The sequence below is a fragment of the Chelonia mydas genome, chromosome 1 (genome assembly GCF_015237465.2).
Source record: "Chelonia mydas isolate rCheMyd1 chromosome 1, rCheMyd1.pri.v2, whole genome shotgun sequence".
Classification (NCBI taxonomy): domain Eukaryota; kingdom Metazoa; phylum Chordata; order Testudines; family Cheloniidae; genus Chelonia; species Chelonia mydas.
The window spans coordinates 94,960,170-94,977,429 of NC_057849.1; the positions used below are offsets into that span (position 1 = coordinate 94,960,170).

Below are 17,260 nucleotides of genomic sequence, written 5' to 3' on the forward strand. Positions count from 1 at the left end.
TAGTGCAAACATAATTCAGATTACTTTTGCATATAGAATATTCATATTGCAGCCAAGTAGACTTTAATAAAAACTAACCTACAGTATTAACACGGACAGGAGCTCTTAAAGTTGCTCAGACAAAAAAGATAAGAGATTAACAGATTTTTATATTTTTCCAAAGGATAATTTACATTAAATATTTTTGTACAGTTTTAGGATTGGTCTACACTCCACAATCAGGTCAATATAAGGCAGCTTACATTGACCTAATTATGTCAGTGTACACACTACAGCCTTGTTCCGCCAATGTAACTGCCGTACTACACCGACATAATAACTCCACCTCCACAAGAGGTGCAGGGCTTATGTCCCTGAAGTTAGGGTGACACAGAGTCTGTGTAAACACTGTGTTAATTACATGGGCTATTAGCTCTCTTGTCAATTTCACTGCTTGCTGTGAAATTGACAAGAAAGCCAGGCAGCTAGAGCCCAGCTACCCCTACTCCTTTGGAGAGCTGGGAATCTGGACCCCACTCCCAGCAGGGAACGAGCAGGCGAGAAGCCCCAGCGGGCTTCCCCGCCTGCTCCTGGAGGAGAATGGAGAGGAGAAAAGCCCTGGGAGGCTTTCTCCTGCTCCTGCAGGGAACAGGGAGCCAATGGGGCAGGCAGCCAGCTGGGTTCCTGGCAGGGATCTGTCAGCAGAGCTGAGAGACTGGGCTCTCAGCTCCCCACATTGCCCCTCTTAGGTCAATGGAAGCGCTCCTGTTGAGATACGCACCACAAACCCAAGGAGAGTCATGTGGACATGCACCACGGCAGTAATTACTGCAGTGGCTGTAAGCCGACCTAATACAGGGCGACTTAATTTTTTAGTGTAGATGCATCCTTAGTGTTCCACCTCAATAATATTAAATATTGCTAAGTATAACTTGTTTTGCCTTAAAATATTATGCAATACAAGAACTTTGTGAAAAATGAATTTTAAATATACTTATTGGGTATACTTTAAAATGTTTATCGTAAATATTGTTATTATGTATGCTTGGCTCTCTCAAACTATACTAGAGTCCAAAGTGTATTCTACAAATCCAGAAAAACAGAAGAAACAACTAATGGGGAGATTTTTCCCTAAAGAGAGATGTATTAAAATCAGTGTGAGCTGTGCATGTATGCTGCACATGTGTACCTGAGGGGAGAAAATATTTCCCTCTGAAAGAGCTACGTACTTAGTTGTCCATGTCTATTGGTGACAAACCTGAGTGAAGATCTTGGTGAGCATCAAATAATTCTTGGAATCTTTGCTCTGCTTTGAAAGCACGAATTGTCCAAAGTCCCTGGAGAGATGTTGACAAGTGGGAGAACACTGGACTTCGAGCTGCAAAGTAAAAAAGACTCATTTATTGTAGCTGAAGGGCAGTGTTGGTAATTTTTTGCACTATGTTAACCTTTAATCCTACTTCTCTGTTTACTGACACAAGCCACTGAATCACATCTTTTAGGATAAACATAGGATAAACCTATTTTCCTGTTACTCAATTATACCCACTTGGATGGCAAAATGGATTAATCTAATTGACACAAAAAAAGTTTTCAACAGTTGTTATCATCCATGACTTCTTCCTTTGTTTCTTTCACTAATCAGATAATGCACCCATTTTTTTTTTATTCATGATGCTTAAGACTCAGACTCTGCTATTTAATAATCAATTTGAAATACTGAGATAATCATGAATCTATGAATCTATGAAGGTCATACTGGGTCAAAACCTACATTATTATGTGCAATTAGCCCACTAAGGCCAAGATTCAGCAAATCACTTAAACTTAACTTTAAGTTTAAGTTGTCCTTCACTTTAAATATATGAGTAGTCCATTTGACTTCAAAGACATTAATTGTGGGCTTAAGCCTGGGGTTAAGCAAGTTTTGAAGGATTTTGCTGGGTTAAGACTCAAGACAACAAGCAAGTAATTTGCAAAACTACAGCAAAAATTCCTGATTAATTGATTGTTTGCAGAATTTTAGCATCTCATATAATTGTTGCTCAGACTTAAAATCAGCTCTATCCAAGCAACGTACTTGTGGACTCCAGACGTTTAATATCTCTCGCTGTGTCTAAGAAATACCGTCGAAGAAAAATGAAAAGTATACAAAGTGGAACTAAAGGGATGAGTATCCAAGGAATCACTGCCACAGCCACAGCTACTACGCCAAAAATCTGAAGGAGAGTCTGCAACAACATAGGCAAGAGAAAACGTTACTTCCTTACCCAGAAGGATTCTGTTTAAAACAAGCTCAAAAACTATTTCACATCATTAAAAGGTTAAATATTCAGACATAAAGATGACACTCCAATTAAAAGGATAAAAAACAACTCTCATATAATAGCTAGATCACAATTATTTTCACAATATAATTATAAGATTTAATATTTTTAGTATTTCAGATTAATTGTAGAATTTACTCTATTTTCTGCATGATTTGTTCTGCCAGAGTCTAATGGGAGCTGCTACAATCAACTTGACCCAACATGAAAAGCTTGCTTGCATGGCATTGGTCCATTTCCTGTGATCCTGCAAATAACTAACAGTGTACCTGATTTACAAATGGTTAAAATGGACACGTTCAAGATAGGTAATAGTTAATTGCTCTGCAGCCATTCAGAGAACCGTATAGATATATTTTCTAGCTCAGGTGAAAGGTTGAATTGAGCTTTGACAGAAACTTAAGTGTTCTTTGAACCACCTTGCCCAGCATAAACTGAAGATCCGACTGCCTGACAGTATTTTTAAAGTTTGAACTTTCTATGCCTGTGTGATTAATCTGATAATAGGAAAGGTAACTTCTACAGTGAAGAACAACATGGAACACTGCCAAGAGAGGTTTCCAAAGAGACCAGTGTACCAGGTTAAGAATCCAACAAGAAACAGGAGACTGAACAGCTAGGCTAAACCTGAAGCTTACCTATAGAAATCTGGAGATACTAGAGTGAGAAGGTTAATTGTCTAGGGTGTGGAAATCCTCAGGGCAGCGAGTGCTCCCATAAGAACAGCCATACTGGGTCAGACTAAAGGTCCATCCAGTGCAGTATCCTGTCTACCGACAATGGACAATGCCAGGTGCCCCAGAGGGAGTGAACCTAACAGGTAATGATCTAGTGATCTCTCTCCTGCCATCCAGCTCCACCCTCTGACAAACAGAGGCTAGGGACACCATTCCTTACCCATCCTGGCTAATAGCCATTAATGGACTTAACCTCCACAAATTTATCCAGTTCTCTTTTAAACCCTGTTATAGTCCTAGCCTTCACAACCTCCTCAGGCAAGGAGTTCCACAGGTTGACTGTGTGCTGAGTGAAGAAGAACTTCCTTTTATTTGTTTTAAACCTGCTGCCCATTAATTTTATTTGGTGGCCCCTAGTTCTTATATTATGGGAACAAGTAAATAACTTTTCCTTATTCACTTTCTCCACACCACTCATGATTTTATAGACCTCTATCATATACCCCCTTAGTCTCCTCTTTTCCAAGCTGAAAAGTCCTAGCCTCTTTAATCTCTCTTCATATGGGACCTGTTCCAAATCCCTAATCATTTTAGTTGCCCTTTTCTGAACCTTTTCTAATGCTGTATATCTTTTTTGACATGAGGGTTCACATCTGTACGCATTATTCAAGATGTGGGCGTACCATGGATTTATACAAGGGCAAAAAGATATTCTCCGTCTTATTCTCTATCCCTTTTTTGATGATTCCTAACATCCCGTTTGCTTTTTTGACTGCCGCTGCACACTGTATGGACGTCTTCAGAGAACTATCCACGACGACTCCAAGATCTTCCTCCTGATTAGTTGTAGCTAAATTAGCCCCCATCATATTAAATGTATAGTTTGGGTTATTTTTTCCAATGTGCATTACTTTACATTTATCCACATTAAATTTCATTTGCCATTTTGTTGCCCAATCACTTAGTTTTCGGAGATCTTTTTGAAGCTCTTCACAGTCTACTTTGGTCTTAACTGTCTTGAGCAGTTTAGTATCATCTGCAAACTTTGCCACCTCACTGTTTACCCCTTTCTCCAGATCATTTATGAATAAGTTGAAAAGGATTGGTCCTAGGATTGACCCTTGGGGAACACCACTAGTTACCCCTCTCTATTCTGGAAATTTATTATTTATTCCTAACCTTTGTTCCCTGTCTTTTAACCAGTTCTCAATCCACGAAAGGATCTTCCCTCTTATCCCATGACAACTTAATTTATGTAAGAGCCTTTGGTGAGGGACTGTAGCGGGGTGGCTATCCCCACTCCTAAAATAGAAAGGGTTAAAAGCAGCCCTGGAGAGGGCTGTGGCTGGGGACTGCTGACTGGGGAAGCAGCCGCAGTTGGGCCACGCCCCAATCAGGCCCCAGCTGGCCTGTATAAAAAGGCTGTGAGCCAGAGGCCCAAGGAGTCTCTTGACAGAGAGAGAGAGAGAGAGAGAGAGAGAAAGAAAGAAAGAAAGAAAGAAAGAAAGAAAGAAAGAAAGAAAGAAAGAAAGAAAGAAAAAGAAAACTGAGGGTGGTGCAGTGCTGGGGAAGGAGCAGGCTGAGCAGGGGCGCTCCAGGCTGGCAACTCCCCAGGCTGTAAGGCCTGGTCCAAGGCCCACAGAGGTACTGGGAGGCAGAGAAAGGCAACAGATCTGAACCCCCTTGCCTATGATGAGTGGCCTTTACATTGAAGTCTGCCCCAGGGAGCGGGGGTTGGAGATGACTGGCAGTAGTCCAGACTGAGGCAAGGTGGGGATAGTCGGTTGGGGGTTCCACAGGAAGGGGAGACCCAGAGGCAGAGTGTGGGCGTACTGCCAGGGGCAGAACCCCAGAGAAAGGGGCACCGGGATACGGGGACCAGAGCTGTGTGGATCACCGGCCTGCAGAGGGCACTCCAGGCTGGAAAAGAGCTAATTCCCAAGGACGACCAGCAGGAGGCACCGCAGGGGTGAGTCTGCTCCTTTACAGGGACCTTGTCAAAGGCTTTCTGGAAATGTAAGTACACTATGTCCCTGGATCCCCCCTTGTCCACATGTTTGTTGACCCCCCTCAAAGAACTGTAATAGATTAGAAAGACACAATTTCCATTTACAGAAACCACGTTGACTTTTGCACAACAATTTATGTTCTATGTGTCTGACAATTTTATTCTTTACTACTGTCTCAACTAATTTGCCCTGTATTGACGTTAGACTTACTGGTCTGTAATTGCCAGAATCACCTCTATAGACCTTCTTAAATAGTGGTGTTATATTAGCTATCTTCCAGTCACTCGGTACAGTAGCTGATTTAAAGGACAGGTTACAAACTATAGTTAATAGTTCTGCAATTTCACATTTGTGTTCTTTCAGAACTCCTGGGTGAATGCCACCTGGTCCCAGTGACTTGTTACTGTTAAGTTTCTCAATTAATTCCCAAACCTCCTCTAGTGACACTTCCATCTGTGACAATTCCTCAGATTTGTCACCTACAAAAGACAGCTCAGGTTTGGGAATCTCCCTAACATCCTCAGCAGTGAAGACTGAAGCAAAGAATTAATTTAGTTTCTCTGTGATGACTTCATCGTCTTTAAGTGCTCCTTTTGTATCTCGATCATCCAGGGGCCCCACTGGTTGTTTAGTGTATGTACCCAATGGTACATATGTACCCAATGGTAGGTAACATAAGCCTTTATGACATGCAGCTAGCTGAAATTCCAGGTTTATGTCAAATTCCTGCTCAGTGTTAATAATTACTTCTTGGAAGGTACACTGTTAGAAAACTGTTCTCCATAGTCCATACTAGCTCCTAGATGTGGAATCCCTTCTAGTTTATGAATTTTTGTGTGTAACTAAATTCCAGCTGAATTCTACTGCTGCTGCTTGATCTCCAGATGTCAATGGAAATGTGGGACTCCCTTTGGCCTTGAGAAAGCAAGACTTGGGCAGGAAAGCATCAATCCTTATCTTTTTAAAGGTATTTGGAAAAGTTTAATGAAATATCAGATATGGATGACCTAATGGATAAACTGAATTACCTGGATTTTCATAATATTTTCCATTAATTGCCTATGAAGCAGGAAGCATTCCCATCTTACTTCTAATAAAGTCCACACATATTTAATCAAGTCAAACTTGCCCCCTCATGATGGCTGTGTTATTTCTGAGTTACCAATAGAGTCCATCAGCACAAACCTCAGAGGAACCTCTCCCCTTACGCCTAAGTGTTCTTAGGGTTTCTTACAGGATCTTCCTGTCTGAACATTAATTTCCCCTACACACATGTAAGGGTCCTACATACACATTTCTGTTATATCTTGGTAGCACAATGAATCAACAGAATTTACTCATCAGCTTTATGCAAGATTCTAACTCCTGATAACAGGATGCATCAACAAAAGAACCCTGCATCCCTATGCAAGATTATGCACTTTGCCACCCTGTTACAGTACCTCATAAAAGATTATTAAGGAAAATAACTATGGGATAAGAGGTAAAGTCCTGCTGCGAATTATACACAGATTCAACAATAGGAAACAGTTGTTATAGCCCACTATTCATCAGAGTTAAAATAAGTTAGTAGGGTAACTCTCCAGGAGTCAGTTTTGAGGCCAGTGTTGATATACAGTACAAGGTAAATTAACTTTAAAAAAAAAAATCCAAATTTGAGCTTTAGTGATGATAACCCACAACATTTTGCCAAATACTGTTGTGGGTGGGAGGAGCGCTGCTGAGATCTAGCTCATTGAACAATACCTTATTAGGCAGGAAAAGTTAGGCTACTAATTAGGCCACTGGCATGCTGAGACCACTGCCCATCATGCTGATCAATACTGTCTCACTGTTTCCTTGTACACCCACGTCTGTGTCCCTCTCTTGTCTTATGTTTACTGCTTTGGGGCAGGGACCATTTTTTTGTCCTGTGTGTGTGTACAGAACCTAATACAATGGAGTCCTGATCCATGACTAGGGCTCCTATAATTAATATCATCATCATCACCACCACCACAAGCATTTGAGGTCTCGTGCATGTAACTTAGGGATTTATCTTATGAGAAGAAGGTATCAGAAGGATTTGTTAGAAATAATTTTTTGTATGACTCCAGTAACAGAAAAGACCTCTGAATCTTGGTCTCTCCTGAGGCAGTACAAGCAGTACAGGTTGAACCTCTCTAGTCTGGCACCCTTGGGACCTGACCCAGTTCTGAACCAGAGAATTTGCCAAACCACGGGAGGTCAATGCAGAGTGCCAGCGGGTCTCCATAGGCGTGGGAAGTAAAGGTGCGGGGGGTGCTGTAGCACCCCCAGGCTTTGCACCCAGTGTGGCCCCCCGCCTGGGGGCCCCGTTGCCACCTAGAGTCTCTGTGGCCAGCCCCAGGTCCTCCGCCTCCCTCCTGGAGCTTGAAAGCCACAAATCAGCTGTTTGCGGCACTCCGGAAGCACTGGGAGGGTGGAGGAGGAGTTGCACGGGGCTGCCGGAGTGCAAGAGCTGCGGGGGCGGGGAGCAGAGAGGGAAGCATGGTGCCGGTAGATGCTCTGTACCCACTAATTTTTCCCCCATTTGAGAGAGTTGTACCCGGGTGTGTGTGTGTGTCACCCCTCCCCGTGTGTGTCACCCCTCCCTAAAGTCTTAAAGATAAGAAAGTAAATAAAAAGAATCCAACTACACAGTATTTCTTTTTAACAGGTTTGTATTTTTTTGAATGGTTATACTGCGTAGTTCTGATTACCATTGAACTTATTTGAATATGAGTAATTTTACCAGGTGTCCCTTATTCAGCATAGGGAAATACGGTCCCCCTAGTAGGTTCTAACTTCAAGCATGCACAGGGAACACCATCTCCAGAGTGGGGATCTATTGCAGTATTCTTGCCTTTGAGAATTACAGATAATATCTGAATGGGTAATAAATAAACTACCTTAACAACACTGTAGATAAAATATAAAACTTTTAGAGTGTATTTTTGACAAACTATATATATGCACTTTCCACAGTTGTTGGCAGATATCAAAACTGGAACCAAAAACCCAACCCTCTACCTCTTGAGCTATGAAGAACTCTTTTAGCTATAAGAAAAGGAGTACTTGTGGCACCTTAGAGACTAACAAATTTATTTGAGCATAAGCTTTCGTGAGCTACAGCTCACTTCATCGGACGCATTCAGTGGAAAATATAGCAGGGAAATTTATATACATAGAGAACATGAAACAATGAGTGTTACCATACACACTGAAACAAGAGTGATCACTTAAGGTGAGCTATTAAGCAGGAGAGCGGGGGGGGGGGGGGGGGGGGGGGGGGGGGGGGGGACACCGACCTGGAGTTTTCTATCTGCTACCCAAGATCCATAAACCTGGAAATCCTGGACACCCCATCATCTCAGGCTTGGCACCCTGACAGCAGGAGTGTCTGGCTATGTAGACTCCTTCCTCTGGCCCTACGCTACCAACACTCCCAGCTACCTTCGAGACACCACTGACTTCCTGAGGAAACTACAATCTATCAGTGATCTTCCTGAAAACACCATCCTGGTCACTATGGATGTAGAAGTCCTCTACACCAACATTCCACACAAAGATGGACTACAAGCTGTCAGGAACAGTATCCCTGATAATGTCACGGCAAACCTGGTGGCTGAACTTTGTGACTTTGTCCTCACCCATAACTATTTCACATTTGGGGACAATGTATACCTTCAAATCAGCGGCACTGCTATGGGTACCCACATGGCCCCACAGTATGCCAACATTTTTATGGCTGACTTAGAACAACGCTTCCTCAGCTCTCGTCCCCTAATGCCCCTACTTGTGCTACATTGGTGACATCTTCATCATCTGGACCCATGGAAAAGAAGCCCTTGAGGAATTCCACCAGGATTTCAACAATTTCCATCCCACCATCAACCTCTGCCTGGACCAGTCCGCACAAGAGATCCACTTCCTGGACACTACAATGCTAATAAGCGATGGTCAGATAAACATCACCTTATACCGGAAACCTACTGACCACTATGCCTACCTACATGCCTCCAGCTTTCATCCAGGACACACCACAAGAGCCATTGTCTACAGTCAAGCTCTATGATACAACCACATTTGCTCCAACCCCTCAGACAAACACCTACAAGATCTCTATCAAGCGTTCTTACAACTATAATACCCATCTGTTGAAGTGAAGAAGCAGATTGACAGAGTCAGAAGAGTACCCAGAAGTCACCTACTACAAGACAGGCCCAACAAAGAAAATAACAGAACGCCACCTTCAGCCCCCAACTAAAACCTCTCCAACGCATCATCAAGGATCTACAACCTATCCTGAAGGATGACCCCTCACTCTCACACATCTTGGGAGACAGGCCGGTCCTTGCTTACAGACAGCCCCCCAACCTGAAGCAAATACTCACCAGCAACCACACAACAGAACCACTAACCCAGGAACCTATCCTTGCAACAAAGCCCGTTACCAACTGTGCCCACATCTATTCAGGGGACACCATCATAGGGCCTAATCAATTCAGTCACACTATCAGAGGCTCGTTCACCTGCACATCTACCAATGTGATATATACCATCATGTGCCAGCAATGCCCCTCTGCCATGTACATTGGTCAAACTGGACAGTCTCTACGTAAAAGAATCAATGGACACAAATCAGATGTTGAGAATTATAATATTCAAAAACCAGTCAGAGAACACTTCAAATCTCTTTGGTCACTCGATTACAGACCTAAAAGTGGCAATTCTTCAACAAAAAAATTCGAAAACGGACTCCAACGAGAGACTGCTGAATTGGAATTAATTTGCAAACTGGATACAACTAACTTAGGCTTGAATAAAGACTGGGAGTGGATGGGTCATTACACAAAATAAAACTATTTCCCCGTGTTTATTCTCCCCGCTCCCCCACCGTTCCTCAGACCTTCTTGTCAACTGCTGGAAATGGCCCACCTTGATTATCACTACGAAAGGTACTTCCCCCCCCGCCCGCCGCTCTCCTGCTGGCAATAGCTCACCTTACTTGATCACTCTTGTTACAATGTGTATGGTAACCACATTGTTTCATGTTCTCTGTGTATATAAATCTCCCCACTGTATTTTCCACTGAATGCATCCAATGAAGTGAGCTGTAGCTCACGAAAGCTTATGCTCAAATAAATTTGTTAGTCTCTAAAGTGCCACAAGACCTCCTTTTCTTTTTGCAGATACAGACTAACACGGCTGCTCTGAAACCTGTCTTTTAGCTAGGAGTAAGTTATAGGCTGTTAGTTATGGAAGCAGACATAAGGGAAACCCTTACTAAGCCAGTGTATTACCTATTGGTAGCCTAACATTTTTTTCTCAGCAATGAGGACCTAAAATAATCCATTTAACAGGACACAAATGACTTGCAAATAAAGGACTGTGCTGTATTTCAAAGCCCACTGAAAAACAAGAGTTGGGGAAAAGAGGATGGAAGTAAACACAGTGGTTTAGAATAGTAGCTTTCCACAATAATGCAGGAATAGCTGTTGTCTAGAAAGTGAAAGTTCTTTTTTCCCTCTAATTTTCTCCTATTTTCAGAACTAGAGAAAATAATCCAAATGTACTGAGGAAGTAAAAAGTGCTATTAAATTAATACCAAAAGACAGCAATGCTTCCCAAAGCAAGAAATGTTACATCCCTTTTCAGTCCCTGAAAAGTGCCCTCCTCTTTCAATGTACTAGATGACCCAAGCGTCAGACATTACTTTATGGCCAACTTAACTGAAACCTATTTCCATAGCCTTGGACAACCTGCACAAAGACTGCTGCTCTATTGTTGATGCTGTTAAAATGTGGAAAGAATGTCAAACATTGAAGAAAGAAATACCCAACAACAAAGTTAAATTGCAGGCACTAAAGAAGCAGATGGATCAAGCACTTACTCCACTTCATTTTCTTGCCAATATTCCCAACCCAAAGTACCAGGGTAGATGTCTAAACTGCTGAAGGAGATGATGCTACTATGACATGAGCATCTAATAATCACCCATTAATCATGCCAACCATCATGACTTTCAGGGTTGGAGATGAACCATTCAAGCAGTACATGTTTGCTGATGATCTTTTAAAGAAAGTCACACCATTGAGCTGGTGGAAGTCACTAGCTAAGCACCTGGAACCAGAGCCTGTTGAAGTGCTACAACTGCTTTTGACAAAGTAGCCTCTTCTGCAGGCACAGAAAGAATATTTTCTTCATTTGGACTAATACATTCAAAGCTGAGAAGTCAATTAGGAGTTGAAAAAGAAGGAAAACTTGTCTATGAATAAAAACAAGGAGGGAGGGAATAAGATCCCCTAGTTTTAAAAGTTTGAAGGACAGTCTAAATAACAGAATAGACGGTCTCATTTTCAAGAGATTTAGGCCAAGTCTACATTATAAACTTACTTTGATATAACTACATCGCTCAGGGGGTTGAAAAATAATCCACAATCATACCGACCTAACCCCTAGTGTAGACAGCTCTCTGTCAGTGGGAGAGCTTCTTCCTTCAACACAGGCACCGCTCTGAGGGAGGTGTATTAATTACGCTGACGGGAGAAGCTCTCCCGTTGGCACAGAGAGTCTTCACTGAAGCACTACAGTGGCACCACTGCCGTGTTTTAAGTGTAGACCTGCCCTTAGGCAAGTAGAAACTTAAGCTCCAGTCATTTTCACTTGTACATATTTAAAAAAATTTACCATGTTGGGCTGAAATAATAGTTCAGTTTACTGACTACAGTTAACCCCTTTGTTTAAGAAATCATTTAGTTGTAAATGTGAAACATTTTGATAACTGAAATTTATGTATCTAAAATATTTAAAGCATTAAAAAAATTGTATATGCTGCTTTGTGTTCAGTTAAATTCCAGTTCCCACCCTAATGCAGCTTGACACAAATCATGAGAAAAAGAATCTTAATTATCCAGCAAACAAGCAATATATCATTTACCATATTCTAACATAATAAAAAGATACAATTAATAATAATCTGAAAAAATAAACTATTCAATGTTAAATGTTAAATAAATGTATATAGTTATAATGGACCCTCCTAGGTAGCAATTCTAGTGTAAAGGCTTTATTTAGTTGTAAATCAACATGTTTTTATGGTTCTATCAACCGATAAGAATGTAGTTAGAAAATAACTGAAGTACAAATGAAAAACTTGATTAGAACTGATGATTTATATCAAGGATTTCCACTTGGTGATATAAATCAGTGATGTAAATTGCCTTTCTTTAAATCAATCCATAGACGACGTACTGTCTGTGGACTCATCAATGCAACTCCTTAATCTGCTGGAGGATTCACTGATCAACAACTATATCAATTTCTGATCTTGTGAAAAGCAGGATAAAAGTTCTGAAGTACTGCATGATATGCACATGTAACCCTAGAAGCACATTTCTATGAGATTTTTTTTGTTACAGATAATTTCTTGTCCTCATGTTTGTTTTCAGAATAAATATGTATAATGATCCAACACCCACACTAGTAAACATAACTTAGTAATTCAAATTATGCTCAGTTTTTTTTTCACAAATCAAAAGTAAAATCTACAGTCTTTTTGCCAAACAGTGAAATCCTACTTTGTTTGTAAGCACATAAGTCATATCTATAGTATATCAATAGTTTAAGGCAATCTAGAAGATTTGTACTTATCGCCATTCGGAACAGGATTGTTACATTCTATAACTGACAGTAGAATTAAAAGATTTCTAGCTGCTGTGAAGTGTTAGAAATATTAATGACCTTGATATATCTTTTTTTTAATAATCAGGTTGTGCTACAAATGTGGAGGGTTATAAAAATGCTTGACAAGCCATTTAAATAAATAATCAAATGCTCCACCCCGTGCCAAAAGCAAATTTAGTATTACAAAAAAGATAGAGAAAAAATACAAACAAACTGTAGAAAATATATTTGCTTAGCCTTATGAATACCTCTTTGTGGCCTTTCCATACTAAAATATACCAAACCCCACTTCTAATAGACTTGAAGAGTCTAGGATCAGCAGGATCTCTTGAAAGACATTTAGGAATTTTGGGTGAACTCAGCTCCTCACTTGGCCTCTGGGTGGCCAAATCCTCAGCTGGTGTAAAGGCTGGTACACTTCAATTCAGCTAAGCTGATTTGCACCAGCTAAAGATCTGTCCCAAAGTAACTTGGGAAGGAAAATAGGGATATGAATGCCAAAGGTAAGGTCTGACCTAAATTTTTATCCAAAAGTAGAACTGAACCTTTGTTTGGTTGTTCATTTAACTTTGAAGTAGTTTTGTGCACCTCAGCACCTTTTGGTTTCATCCAGAGGCACCAAAATACTTTGAGAAAAGCTGTCCTTGCTATATTCCCGCTGCTTGCAACCAGTCAAAACCATGAACTACTAGAAATCTTGCAAAAAGACTGCATCACACGAGACTTCCAGTACTCTAGACCAGGAGCTACAGCGAAAAGAGTTCATATCACTAAATGAAAGCTAGTTTTATTTTTCAAGGAACTGAGAGATACTATATTTAAAACACTGCTTTCCCCCAATTCATTGAGAAAAATCAGAGAAATAACTTAGGTACAATATGTTGTTGTAAGCTGAGAAGTACACAAAGAAAAAGACAAAGTGAAAAGAAAATGAAGAAGAAAAAGGTCAGGAAAGAGAAACAGAGTCATCAAGGGAAAAAAGATAAATGCAAAATAATTAAGAGGAATGTTTGTTTACTGTCTTCTTCCACATATGAATAAAGGTTAGGGGGCATCTCATTAAGAATTTATTTTATTCAAAAATAGAACAGATATGAAACAAGAACAAAATGCAGAAAACACTGAAATAGTTACCTGGATATTTGATATTTTATATTAAATTTCTGTTTTGCTATAGAAATAAACCTTATTGCATGCATATATATAGAGAGAAAGAGAGAGAATGAAACTTTACCTGTCACTAATAATGCTGAAAATAGTTGTAGAGTAGAAATAAAAACTGGAAACTGGAGACATCTCTGAGCTCTGCATGGCTCTGGCCTAAATCTGGATGACCAGCCTACCCAGATATTTGGTTGAAGTACAAAATAATTTTTTAAAACATTAAAGAAAAATGGATGACAGTTACAGTGTAAAGACACAGCAATGGCTTTAGCATATATACTGGTTAATACTGGTTATCATCAAGATTACTCCATCTGGTTCCTGAGATTTAATAGTTGGGGCATTCAAAAGAGGAGTGAGAGAGCAAATAAAGGGCTGCTTTATTTAGCCAACACACCATGTTACCCTCACACCTACAGCATTTTTGATCTTCAAGGCAGAAATCCTCCCCTCCTTTTTTTCACATCAGTGTAAATAGGATATTTTTATTCTGAGTTAATGGCAACCATGAAAATACAAAAATAAATAAATCAAGGAACTTCAGAAAAAGTTACAGAATCACCTTTTTTTTTTTTTTAAATGAACATTTCCACCTCACCATATTTCTATCTAAATGCCTGTGCCTTCTTCTAATAGACCTGGTAAAAATAACATTCTTATTTTCGCCTGTCCCTCTGTCCCAATAAGACTTAATTAGCCCTATGTTAAATACTAACTGATCCATTGTGGCATGGATGCTGGACAAGAGAAACTGGAACAGAACAAGATGCAAGCAGAAAAAGGTTCAGAGAGTCCCCCCATGATTAACTGTCACCATGCTGCTATTTACTGTTCTCTTTTAGCTAAACTTCCTATAATGGCAAAATCACAGAATCTTTGCAACTAACACCACTCAAAAAATCAGAATGTAACAACACACACACAAAAGATACATGTTTGCACGACCTGCTTCACCAAACAGAACAGAGAGACATTTAACAAAGATCCCAGTCCTTGGGTATTTTTTGATACCCTCATTATTTTAATGTTTTAAAATATCATAAAAATTGAACCAAGTTACATAATCTTTTAGCGGACAAAGACCTTTTATGTAATTATCCAATGCACACATCTTAAAATTATCTTACACATACAAAAGCTGACTAACTTTGGGGGAAAAAATGAACTGTAAGAATCACAAAATGACAAAGTCATTGTAAAGCTAAAAGATGCTGGAATTCCTTCTACACACTTTCCCTGACATTGCCAAACAATAAAATGCAAGGGTCAGTGGTACTGAAACAAGTAAAGGCAGTTCCACTCTTTTGCACCTATGAAAGCAAGTGACCCTAGCTTATTATTCCAGTCTTAGGCACTTTTTGTTCTTAATATCCAGATGCAGCAGCTATTTTTTAAAAGGAATGACTGTGGACACCTTCTTCACATTTTCCTTTTCTTCAGTATTTTCACTTCATAAAGCTGCAGTCAATGTGTTTTGTGTGTGGTGAGAAGGGAATGACACATTCAGCGGTGGTCTTAGCCAAAGCCTACATTGGTGGCTCAAGTAGTCTCAAGATTAGGTCTTTGTATGTGATGAAAGGATATGAAAAGTCAGTTATTTAAGCTCAGTCAAGCTGTTGATTTTGGGAGGAAAAAAGGTTTTGCAATTCAGTTTTCCTCAATAAATCACTGCCCTTTACCAAGAGCAGCTGCTGATAGTTCACATGTTCACAATGTTCCCCAGAAACAAAACAAATCTTGAGTTTTTTAAAATCCAGCACAGGGTAAAATCAAAATGAGTGGGAGATAATTTAAAAGCAGTATCTTCTTTAAATATGAGGGAAACTAAACCAGCAATTCATTTATCTAGATATGAATAATGAAATCATAGAGGATTTACATTTTGTTATCAAAAAGACAATAAACTAAGACATCTATATTATGCTGACTTTAAATACCAACTTGTGACTATTGTAGAAGAAAGGGAATATTTAAAAAAAGAGCATGAAATGGTGAAGCTATTAGAAATGGAAGAATCGGTAGAACTTTACGAAGATGATCATACTGGCCAACATTTTCAAGTGGCTACTAATTTTGGGAGCCCAACTTCAGACACTTAAAATGCTGATTTTTCAAGGATGCTAAGCACCCACAAGTCCATTTGAACTTAATGAGATATGGACTCTCAGCATCTCTGTAAATAAGCCCCAAAGTGTCTCCAGTTGAGCATGCAGAAATCAAGGCATCATAAACAGTGGCCACTTTTGAAAATATGGGCTATTGTATATAAAATGTTACTTAATATAATGTTATATCTTACATTTCCTATTAAACTATGAGTACTATAATATTCCACCCCTGTATTCTTTCTCCAATTAAAAAAAGCCAATATACAAATATTATGTTAAGTTGTATACAGCTGTAATATTTTAACCACAGTGTATTTAAATGATAAGCCACAGTCTGTCAATGAGCTCCACATGGCTGGAACCTTGCGTCCCTGCCATGCTAGAGATAGAGTCAGGAAATTTTGGCTAAGATACTAAGTGAGCTTAGAAGGGATTTTCAAAAGAGCCTAAAGGAGCTGAGTGCCCAAGTCCTATTCACTTTTAACAGAAGTTGGGCATTGAACATCCTTAAGCCCATTTATCTATTTAATTAAATCTGATCAGTTTTATTGTTCACTAAACAAAGGATATTTGTGACTATTATTTATATTCTGGTAGCACCTCTAGACCCCACTCAGGATGAAAGTCCTATTGTGCCAGATACAGTACAAACATATAAGCAGGAATAGAATAAAATATTCGGAAGCATCTAAGGAGATGTCTTTCAGTGCAAAAAAAGGTGTTTGCTAACTCAGAATAAAATAGTAGTGAAGACATCGCAACCTAGCTTTTAATCAAGTTAGCATTTGAATGCAACACCAGACTCCGCTACAGGCTTTACCTTGAGCTTCAAACTCAAGATAATAGTGGAGTTTTCCTGTCCGTACTGCTTTTTTAACCTGTTAGCTAACCTGAGTTAAGAACTAACCCTTTATTGTATTTACAGTGTAGATGTACCCTAAGTAATTTTAGGTGTCTAAATCCATTGAAAGTCAATGAGAATCAGTCACCTAAGTCATCAATGCACTTTTGAACATTTTATCCATGGTTCCTGCCTCGAAGAGCTTACAACTTAGTTGAAAACGAGACGTCCCAAATGAATGTAACCAACAGCAGGAAAGGAAGGGGAAGGAAGAAAGAGGGTAAGAGTTATAAGGTAACTGACTAACAAAGTATATGGGCTTATATCAACCACCAAACATTGTTACCTTCATTTTGCTTTTCAAGTTATTTCCACTAGTTTAAGTCACTAACTTTCTCAAAATCAGTTTGGACTATAACAAACATGGCAGTAAATGAAAATGATCAGTTATGAATTTAATAAATATGGC

At 39.7% G+C, this 17,260-nt stretch overlaps 1 protein-coding gene across 7 annotated transcripts in view; it reads right to left on the reverse strand.

Moving 5' to 3' along the window:
• Nucleotides 1-17,260, reverse strand: part of ABCC4 (ATP binding cassette subfamily C member 4) — a 209,407-nt gene that overhangs the window by 63,936 nt on the left and 128,211 nt on the right. For all 7 annotated transcript variants that reach the window (XM_037895822.2, XM_037895831.2, XM_043534656.1 and 4 more), the window contains 2 exons: nt 2,060-2,210; nt 1,238-1,357 (listed from right to left, as the gene is read on the reverse strand). In XM_037895822.2, the coding sequence (XP_037751750.1) occupies nt 1,238-1,357; nt 2,060-2,210 (271 nt within the window). The remainder of the gene's footprint in view (nt 1-1,237; nt 1,358-2,059; nt 2,211-17,260) is intronic.